Below are 11,316 nucleotides of genomic sequence, written 5' to 3'. Positions count from 1 at the left end.
CAGCTGCATGAACAGGAGAAGCAACTGTGTGGCTCCTTAACCATTCAGATAGATGAATCATTATTGAACAGTGCAGAGTCTGAAACAGAAAGTATCGATAAGAATATTAAATTCAATGTCGAATCAGTACAGAAAGCAAAATAAAGAGGGAAAGAAAGACTGGACGATGAGAAAGAGAAAAGATACTGAAAGAAACATTTAAAAAGTTTTTTTACTTTAATTTTTTTAATCTCCAACAATAATTAGAATCTCAAGAAATGAGATTCCATATCTTTAAAGTTAATTTTCAGTGCCAGAAAGATAGTACGCCAATAATAAAGACTTGCTATGCTGTTAAAAGCGTACTTAGTCTGGAATAGCCGAGACTTGTTATTTTGGGCGAATTTAGTCCATATCAATGATGTCAGGAGTTTTCCACCATCCAATTATTTTAAATGATGTCATGCTCAGAAGGAGCCATGAGAAAATAAACAATGAATTGGAGGAATTATGAAAATGAAAAGTCACCTGCTAAATTGAACCACAAGAACATGGACACTTGTACCACAGAGAAAATGGAGTAGTGGTCACGTGACCAGGAATTGGCAATGTGTCCGTACACGGACACCAGTTTCCATGGTAAACAATTTTGAGGTCCAGGACTGGTAATGTCACGGATGATAAATTTCCCATTGGCTTCTTCAGACCGGCTTTTAAAACAATTGCAAGTGTTGCTTTCACAGCTGACAGGTGCTGAAGCAGAACGGTGTTTCCGAACTTCGGACAGATTCGTGGTTTTCTGGCGAGTTCTGATTTTTCTTTAAAAGTTCTTTGGAAAACCATGAATTTGTGCGAAGTTCATAAGTGCTGTTCCCACTCTCAACAGTGGTCATAGAGAAAGCGAGAAGGAGAGAGTGAGTGGGGGCAGGTGGCATTCAGAGAGAGAGAAAGTGTGGGGGAGAGAGAGTGGGAGAGAGACAGAGCAGGGAGAACGAAAGTGGGGGGTAGAGAGAGAGTGGGCAGAGAGAGAGTGGGAAGAAAGAGTTTGGGGGAGAGAGAGAGTGAGGGGTACAAAGACAGAGAGGGAAACAAAGGGAGAGCAAGGGACAGAGAGAGGGGCACAGAGGGGGGAAACAGAGCAAAAAAAGGGCGGAAAGAAAGAAAGAAAGTTGGGGGAGACAGAGGGGGAAAGAAAGATAGGGGACAGAGAGAGAGAGAAAATGTAAAGAGAAAGAATGAGGAGAGAGAGAGTGGGAGACAGAGAGAGGGGGACAGAGGGGGAAACAGAGAGAGAGGGGGACAGAGCGAGTGGGGGACAGAGAAAGAGCGATAGGGAACAGAGAGTGAGAAGAGGGACAGAGAGAGACAGAGAGAGACAGCGAGAGAAAGGGATGAACAGAGAGAGTGCTTCGACATGGTTTGGGGAAGTGGGGAACGACACGGGAGGGAAGCAACACAGAGAGGGGAGTGTGCAATGCCTGAGGGGGGGACAACACAGTGGGCAGACAAGATGGCGGGGAGGAGACAACAGAGGGAGGAGAACACGGGGGGAACAGCACAGAGTGGGGACACCGAGAGGATGGGACACAGAGACAGGGGCACAGAGAGGGAGACAGAGAGAGACAGAAAGAGAGAGGGAGGAACAGAGAGGACGGATCCGACATGGCGGGTTGTGGGGGGGGGGGGGAATCAACATGGGAGGGTAGCAACACAGAGAGGGGGGAGCAACACAGGAGGGGGGACAACACGGGGCGGACAGCACGGAGGGGGAGAAACCTGGGGGAGGACAACACAAAGCAGGGGACAGCACAGATGGGGGCACACAAAGAGGGGGCACAGAGTGGGAGAGAGAGACACATAGACAGACAGACTGAGGGGGAGAGAGAGCAATCAAGATCATTCCTGGTGGATGGACATATATCTGGAATACTCCGCATCACTACACGAGAGTGCGGCCAGGCATTGACTACTTGTGCAAGCAAAAAACTCCCAGGTATGTCACTAAATAAGTGTGTCCAACATAGTGACAAGAAGGTAAATCAATAAATTAGTTTTCTCATTTAAATCTTCTTCATAATAATGCACATTTTTTATTGTTTTTATTAATAGTAACATAAGTTTTTAATGCCTTTATCTTTCCTTTATCTCACCGGCACCCTATTTAAGACAAAATTATAATGTGCCCCCCATGCAAAAAGGTTGGACACCCCTGTTCGAAACCTTTAACCTTGTGTTTTAACTTAGCAACTAGGCTATTTTAAAACACAAGTGTAAAGTCCTATGTTATGTAAACTCATTTTAAAATGGCTAAAGTCACTTGGGGAATGTCTCGATTTCTATGCTCTGGCACGCATTACTTTCACTTGGGATACAAGCTCAGTAACATGTTGAAAGTTACTAGACTTTATTTCGATATAACTATGACAATTCTGCTGAGAGATATTGGCAAAAACAGGATGCTGCTGACTCAAATACAACAGTTGGTAAATTCAATGCAGCTTTTATCTGTGATGAACTTTTTATTGTAGAGATACAGCACTGATGTAGATATATGTGAATTTAAGGGAATTGCTTTATTAGAGGAACTGAATGGGTGTTCTTTATTTGTAATTGTGTTTATCTAATTTTGTCACTAGCTTTGGTGAGCATATTTCATTTTGTCCCTGAGAGATTCATCCGAGGTCATCCGATAAGGTGCATCTGCCACCGTGTGACATGGTGTAGTTCACTCTATTCTGTTAACAAAAGTAATTCGCATTGGCATTGCATACTGTTTTGCTTGCTAACTAGCTCATACAGTTGTTCTGCTCTCCATTGATGTTTGCATGCTTAGCTACTTTATTTATAAGGAGAAATGTGTTTTAAATCGGAATGTGTTTTGATGGAATTAGGTTGGCTATACACTTTATATACAGATTAATTGCCCCCATGTCCGTTGCTGAGTCAATAATTTTGTCAAATGTCCGTGGTGCAATATGTCGGTTCCTATCCAAGTGACTCTCCCTGTACTAGAAATATGCACCTCTGTTGAGGATGAAACGTGTTCACCTCATCTGAAATAGCTCTGAGGAGAACCAATTGAAATTTAAAGGAGCACCATTGCATATTATGACTCCTATCTACATGAATGAACTAACAAAAGGTTTTGGAGACAGACTGACTCATAGCCCAAATCAAAATGAATAGGAGTGAAGTAGCACTATTATAACAGAATGGTCCCCATTCAGGCATCAATAGATAGCCATGGTTTTCATATCCTGATCCATTGTGTGCTCAGACAAGGGCAGAGGGCCATGTGTCACCTAACAGAAACTCAAATGTGATGGATGTTGACCTTAAAAGGTAACCCTCTGGAGAGAGACGGAGAGACAGAGAGAGAGAGTGTGAGATCAGGCCAAGACTGCAGAGGCTGAGACACACAGCTAAACAGAAGAACCCTGCTGAACAAGAACTGAACAACCACTACAGCAGAGAAATTACAAACTGATTTTGAGACTCTCCATCCATGAAGGCAAACCAAATTAACACTGCCAACTTTGGCTGGGTTTTAACCATTAGAACTCTACAATACCTCAACAAATTCAAGACTGCAAAATTCAGGCATGCACCTTTAAAAAAGACTTTTCTTCTGAGAAGATTCAACAGTATTTTGTAAATCATGAACTCTTAGATTGCCTTGGATTTCAATTGCATCCTACCCTTTCTCTCTATCCATCTATTCTTGTGTATGCATGTGTGTGTAATTGTGTGAGTGGGCAAAGGTTGCGACCATTTTGGGATTGGAGCGCAGTGGTTTAATGTTTTGTTCCATGTTCTGGTTTAATGGTCAGTTCCCCAAATAAGGACAACAGTTCCACAATGTTCGGGAATGGGGATTGTCACATTTCGGGATCGGAGCCCAGGAGCTTAGTGGGGTGAGAGGATGGCTTCAGTATCTGGAGCTGGTTGGGATTTTGCTGGAGCTAGTCATGGAGCTGGCTGGAGGGGGACAGGTTATAGACACAGGGAGTCTCTGGGATCTGTCCCTGTTGCCTGTTACATGCAGAAGGAAAGCTCCGGGGTTACTCTGCCTCGCTGCTCACTCAGAGAGACCTTGGGACATCTCCCTGCTGGGGAGGTACCGGTCTCCCAGGACCGGGACAATATCACACGGAATGGGATTCGGACCGGTAAAGAATCACGGAAAGTAGCGGTTTCCCTCTGACGATTAGCAGGTATTGGCAAGTGGGCTGTGTGGACATAGCGGGCGGGCAGGTTTGGGGTTGGGAGGAGGTTGGGGAGGGGTAGTTGGTGACCTAACCTCTAATAATACTTCCGCTTTTATCTTTCAGGGGGATTTAGCAGTTTGTCAGCGCACTCTCTGTGTATGTGTAACCAATGCTCCATCTGCAGTGCAGGCAGCCAGTGAGAGAAGCCAGGCGCTGTGTACAAACCGCAACTTGAAGTGAGCTTGACTCCGGGGCTCTCTCGTCCCTAGTATCAGCTGCAGCAGTCTAACTGCTACCTCTCAACATGTCCAGCTGTATTCTCCTGCTCATCCTAGCAATCGTCTCTGCAGGTGAGTCAAGCTGCTTCACCAGAATAGAACCCTTATTCTTTGCATAAAGAGATTTTACGAATGTATTTTACCCTGTTTTGCTCCGCCTCTACTTCTGTTTATTCCCTCTTCTCTGTTTGAAAGTTTCTTCCCTTCTCCATTCTCTCTTAATGCTGCCCCAATCATTTAGATGGTCGGAAGGCGCGATGTAAATCTTTAACCTTTGCCAGTTCTGATAAAAGATTAATAGCATGAAATGTTACTATTGTCAATGTCAATGCCCTCATTCTGCCTGAGTATTTGCAGCCTTTCTGTTGTTTTCTATATAAATTGAACTGTTTCTTTCTCGACAGTTACCGGTGCTCCCAGGCTCAATGTGCAACAGTACCCCCCTTATCTGAACGATAGCATAGGTGCCAATGTGACCTTCTACTGCAGCTTCCCGTTTGCTAAAGATATATTCAGTGTCCGAGTGCACTGGTGGAAGGACGGTGAGAAAAGCTTCCTCAAGTCGAAAAAGGACAGCAGGTATCAGTTTGAAATTCGAAATCGAGCTAGCGCCGTCTTTCGCCTTTTCAATGTGGATGTCTCGGACTCCGGCACGTATTACTGCAAAGTGAAGATAGCGGACAAAGTGGGGAATGGCACCGGCACAAGGCTCCAGGTAACCGGTAAGAAATCACATTGAATTTAAAACCCCCTGCTGGAAAGATCTCGCGCAGTGGGAGAGATCCGGAAATGTAGCCGCAGCTCTTCCCGCCATTGGATGCTTGTTATGCTTTTCAATTCTTAGCCATGTTGCAAGTTAGTGAGAGGGTGATAGATTGGAGCCTTCGCAATGATCTAAAGATTTACGCTGAAATCACTAAGCCAGTGCTGGCACCAGGCATAGTGGCTCTCACAGGAGTGAATTCAGACCGATAGAGCCGGGATCCAGAGCTAAGATCCATTGGTTTCTGTTATTGAGACCAGGATCATTTCACTCACGGAGTATAGCTGTGAGGAGAAAGAGGGGAGGGAGTTAGAAACTATGTTACTGAGTTGTTACAGACATCTCCTGGGCTAGAAAACTCCACAAAAATCGATTACCCGTTGGAGAAAGGCCGGTGTCTGTCTACAGTAAAAGAAACCCAGGATTTTATGAAATGTTTGTATAAGGTCCGAGCTCCGGTTGCCACCTCTGGGAGCTGCCACCTGATGACGAGTCAGTGTGTATTCAATTCCCAGACCAGTAACTGCAGCTCCCACTGAACGTTTTCCCCACAGCGGAGAGGGCACTTTCTCTTCAGGGTGAAAGCTGTCCCGGCTGAACTATCCCATGGAATGTCTGCATTATTTCCCCTCAATTCTTACCTGCTTTCGCTAATAAATTCATCTCTTTTCAAATATTGCCAGTCAGTTTGTAATTATTTGTATCCGAGCATGAACGGATTCTTCCACCCCTTCCCACACACTCCCCATTCCTTGATTTGTATTTAATATTTGGACACCCAGTGTGTTTGCTCTCCTCCCCAGCTGACCACCAAACATTCAGGCAAAATGCACAAACTAAATCAAAATCAATTTTAAAAATCCCGAATGAAAAAACTCATATAATCAACAAAAGTGAATAAATCTGCAAGCGTCTGTTGAGTTTTTTTTTAAAAACACTTCAGCCTGAAAATTACATACTATGGTGTATATTAAAATTCCTCTAACAATTATTTAATGGATGAGTTAACTCGTTTGTTTTATGTTATAATATCTCAATAATTAATAGTTTTTAACACGTGTGTGCGTTTGTAATATTACACCAACACTTGGACGTTTATATTCACTTCCTCTCTGTCATTTTATCGGAGCTATTAACTTGTTTTCTCATACAACGAATGAGGTTTGAGCGCCGCTTTCCGCTCCATTAATCTGTCAAGAGCGTTGCTCCTAATTTTGAACTGGATTTAATGTCAATGCAATCGGAAACATTCCAAGAATATTAAATGAAATAATTTGCAAACAAAGGTCTGCCTCAGCAAGTACAGGAGGAAATAATTCGCGTCTCATTGGATGGAAAGATTCAACATTTTTCTGCAAGCAGTTAGTCTCATTCGCAGTTCCAGGTGTTGAAATCTGGTGTTGAGCATTAGTTAGTATTCGCGCCGCCTCTGCGAGGGAAGACAGTTAATCTTCAGGTACTTTTAACATGATCACTGGTATAAGGGAATGAAACTGTGAATCCATCTTTCATGTGGCAATGTGGACATTTGAGCTGCATTTTTCATCCCTCAGATTGCCACCTATACACAGCTCACACGTTTCTCTCAGGATTTCTTGCCTCGCCTTGTAAGTGCAGAGGATAAAAGGTCTGTTCGCTATCTGGCTATTAAACGACGAAAAAAGCAGGCTATATTACATAGAAACATAAAAACATAGAAAATAGGAGCAGGAGTAGGCCATTCGGCCCTTCGAGCCTGCTCCGCCATTCATTATGATCATGGCTAATTATCCAACTCAGTAACCTGGCTGAACTGTGCTTTACCCTTTACCCAAAGAGCAGAAACTGGTCAGTGTTATGATACTTTGAAGTTATTCATGACGTTTTTTGGGTTTGGATGCAAGATTTCATCAGTAACAAGAATGGCGATCAGCGGGGCTGCTCCTTACTGCTACTGAGTGCTTGAAATGTAACGGTGCAACTTGAATAGGCAATGGAGTTTATTACTGAAAACAGAGAGCAGCCTGGTGAACGACTTGAACTGTTGCAGTACTGGCAGGAACCCACTTGTAAAATGTATTCAACCTGTTAATTGTATCCCATATCCCACACGCGTTAGACCAGTCGAGGCTTTGAAATCATTACGGGATTACTGGGAATTTCTCAAATTCCTTCTGCTATTTTAGTAACAGAACTTCCATTTCTGTAGCGCTCGCTATATGCAAAGAAACGTCCCAAGGCTCTTTGCAGAGCACCGGTCAAAGAGAGGGAATGAGAAAACCAAGGATAGAGGAGGCATTTGAAGGCGAGGATGAATTGATAAAATGTTGTAGGTGCCGGAGAGAGAGGTCCAGGGGGATGAAAGGGTGGCCAAGAAGACTGAGTCTGGATTTGAGCAGTACACCAAGGATCCACATTTCAAGCCTTGATCCGAGGCCGCTGGCCAGTTTGATGATATGTAGGGGTTCATAAAAAGTGAAGATAGCTTCTTCAGTTTTAGCGACATTTAGCTGGAGGTAATTTTGACAGATCCATATCTAAAGATCAGAAAGCCATCTGCAGAAGTGGTGACTGACACCTTTGAGATCAAGAGAAGCGATAGTTAGAGCAGAGAATCATCGGTCCACATGCTGATGTAACAAAAGGATTGAAAATCAATGAAGGTAATGGTACCAAACATGTAGCATAGGGATATACAGCAGTGACTGCGCCGACATGCGAATAGACGCGCGACTGGTGGTAATATAAACTGAATGAAGTGACAAGTAGATTGGAATCCTGTGAGAACAATGCCATGGATATAGACACTGTTAGGGAGTGGTGCAGTTAATAGTGCTGAAGACAATGGGGAGGTTGCGGGACAGCCAGCCGTGGTCTGTTACAACCAACTTTATAAGTTACTCCGACCAGTGTGATTTATGTTGTCGAAGCCTGGATGCAGGGTTTCAGGCTGGGAATAGTGGAAGAGATAGCAGTGGAAATGGCAACGATTGGCAGCGTCTCAGAGAGAAAAAACAAGTTAGTGATGAGCGGTAGTTGGAGAAAATGACAGGGCCAAGAAAGGCACAAAAAAAAATTAGTTGCCTCTAAGCAGTGGAAAACCTGCCAAGATAGTAAAGGAAGGTACTTCAGAAGAACATGCCAAGGATTCATTCACTAGAATCTCACAGTGTGATTTCGAGGAATGGGGGGAGGGAGGTGCTCGTTACCGATGCCATATCTGTCCCTCGACATCCTTCTCTGCCCCAACAACCGATCACATCGGAGTAAAACAGTAAATTAATTACAACAATTTGAGTTAACAAACATTTATTAGACACATCGCATTGGAGCACATTTTAGAGCAAACCATACAATGTGTGCCCACAAACAGGAAGAACCTAGTACCAGTGTTCAACAACACCCAACAAGGACTTGTACATGAAATACACAGCCTGAAAGAGCAGTGTGAATAAACATAAAAACAAGAAGCCTATTCGGCCCAATAAACCCATTCTTTCCACAGGTTAGTACCCCAGTGAGCGCTTCTCTGTCCTAAACCTCCTCTCTATTTCTGCATGAATTCCCCTCCCGTGTATAGAACCCTGGCAGTGATCCTGCTCAGAAGGGGATAGTGGGGGGTTTATGTAGAAACAGCGACATTAATATACTGGGTATCAGCTCCCATATTATTCAGAGTTAAATATCATTCTCGTCCCTTCACTTTCAGCAGTTCTGATGGATCGGGAGGTAAGTTAACTACCCACAGCCTTGCATCACAGAAGCAGAGTCCTACCAACTGAGCAACGACTGGCACTCAGGTTGCTTCAAATGAGGAAGAATTGTTCTGATGTATGTTTGGGGATATTGTAAATGCATTGTTGTTATATAGTGATTTGGCTACACCAAGCGAGAGCAGATACCTCCCTCCGCACTTTGTTTTCCGGACTGTTCAGCTTGGTCAATACATATTGAGCAATTCAGTAAAATATTCAGAACCATATTTTATGTTTAGGCCAGGGTGACCAGAAAACGTGTCCGCAAAGATCAATAGAATCAATCTACCAGATGTTTGTTTATTGATAACCTGTAAGTTAGATTGGAGTCTGATTTAACCATGCTTACCAACAAAATGAATTGCTGATGATCCTGCTATTATTAGACTGGGGATAACCCGATAAACTCGATAAAGGTTGAAACAAGTGCACTTCCCAATCTGTTTCTGGTTTAACATAGCCAATAACCAATGGTCTTGTTGTTATGTATGCACAGTGTAGGAAGATCTCAGATTCCATCCTACGACTTGCTGAATGAGCTGATTTTGCAGGTGGGGCAGTAGATTCGTGTTACGTAATTATTTCCTCGGAAGGGTGGAATCAACCAGGCCAATCTCCCGATCACTATCAGTGATTCCTTCAGAAAGATTTCATGTGTGGAGTTTAGGATAGTGTTTGGCTGTGATGTCCCCCTCCCTTGAGTCCAAAAGCCTCCTAACATAAGGACAGCAGCATGATTCGGGCCATCGCGAATCTGCAGCGCGTTTTACGCTCTGTCCGATTTGTTATTTTCATTGTGGGAAAGCGAATTAGGCAGAATTCAAAAATATTTCGCTGTCGCCAGTTTTGCACTACGGCTCACAAAAGCCAGCTTTTCAATTAGTTTTAAAGGTCATTCAGCAACAATATATCTCTCGATGCTTAGTCCGAATAGCTGCCTCCTGGGCAACGAGGATGGACTCTTTGAATCATAGTCCCCGAATGGCTGTATCATGGGGCAACGAGAATGTATTCTTTGACTCAGTTCCTGGAGCTTGTTGCTTTTAAGCAGTATGGCTCCTTTTCCAGCCTTAAAGGCACACCGCATTCTTTCCAGAAAAAAAACTACAGGATCATAACACCTTCGCCCCTGGCATAATGAAACGCCATTTTTGAAATGCATTTCATTACAATGGGTAAAAAATACAACGTGAAAGAAAAAACGCAAAAACATTACTTCACATTTGTAGGCACGCACTTTTCTAAAATGTTAAGACTACAGCAACAAGCTCCACCAGAACATTTCGGCTTTAAATTTTCAAAAGATTGTCCCAATTAACCCATGTCAAATTTCCAAGCATTGTCTACCAATTGTTTTGTGTTTTCCTTCCAAATCTCCCTATTGTCCATCACCTCAACCAGGTGAACTGCACAGCTAGGAGCACTCGCCACTACTGGGTTCATTATTCTCTGAGAAATTTCTCGAGTACCCCTTAACCTATGTGGCATCACTTGACACTGGAAAACCCTGTCCGGTGTAACAGAAGCTGATTTTTTGTCACCCTGGTGTGTCAAAGGAATTTAGCAGTATCCCTCCTACACGGTTGCCTCTCTAAGGTACATTATGTTGCCCACGCTGCCCATTCAGTCCTTTGGATAAGAATTTGGATAGGAGTCTGCCTTTTTACCACAGTGACTTTTCTAGAGTTTATGCAAGTTTGAGCCATCCCACCAGGTTTAGACATCAAGACCATCTGCGAATTCCAGCTGTCCTGACTGGGTTCAACTAGCTGACCTTCAGCATGCATTGTACTCTGCTTCCACTTGGGCCTGTCTGTCTGGACCTAAGCAGCAAGGATGTTGTTTTAAAGGAATGGTTCCCCCTATACCCACATCATCTATGGCTAAGGTTGTACATCCTAGCTTATCCCTACAAACTGTTTGAAACGTTGTGAAAACCCTGGTTAGGACTTCTCACTGTTTTGCCTCTAAGTATAAAAGCCGATTGTTTAATTTTCCTCGCCATTCTGTATTTGCTAATCAAATAGTTGGAGGTTCAATCTGAGAATTTCCTAGGCCAACTTCTGCCTCATCCTCACTGTCATTTTCCTTCTGAACAGCCCCGCTTACCTAACATACCTGTACTGGCTTATTCTCCTCCCTGCAGTAATATTGTTTGAGCATATTAATGTGACACAACCGGTTCTTCTTCTGGCGATCAGGGGTTTAAATGATGTAATCTACCTGACCCACTCTTTTGACCACTATATATGGGCCACTGAACCGTACTTTTAATGGTTCTCCCTGCAATGGTAACAACGCTAATACGTCATCTTCTGGTTGAAAATCACAGGCTTTTGTATTCTTTTCTGCCC

At 43.6% G+C, this 11,316-nt stretch overlaps 1 protein-coding gene across 2 annotated transcripts in view; it reads left to right on the top strand.

Annotated features, from left to right (window-relative positions):
* Positions 1 to 4,389: 4,389 nt before the first annotated feature.
* Positions 4,390 to 11,316, top strand: part of LOC137379078 (tyrosine-protein phosphatase non-receptor type substrate 1-like) — a 154,677-nt gene continuing 147,750 nt past the window's right edge. For both annotated transcript variants that reach the window (XM_068049720.1, XM_068049721.1), the window contains exons 1-2: positions 4,390 to 4,537; positions 4,870 to 5,187. In XM_068049720.1, the coding sequence (XP_067905821.1) occupies positions 4,492 to 4,537; positions 4,870 to 5,187 (364 nt within the window). In that variant the 5' untranslated portion in view covers positions 4,390 to 4,491. The remainder of the gene's footprint in view (positions 4,538 to 4,869; positions 5,188 to 11,316) is intronic.

This window comes from Heterodontus francisci, chromosome 17, assembly GCF_036365525.1.
Source record: "Heterodontus francisci isolate sHetFra1 chromosome 17, sHetFra1.hap1, whole genome shotgun sequence".
Lineage (NCBI taxonomy): Eukaryota > Metazoa > Chordata > Chondrichthyes > Heterodontiformes > Heterodontidae > Heterodontus > Heterodontus francisci.
This window is presented reverse-complemented; position numbering and strand designations above follow the sequence as displayed.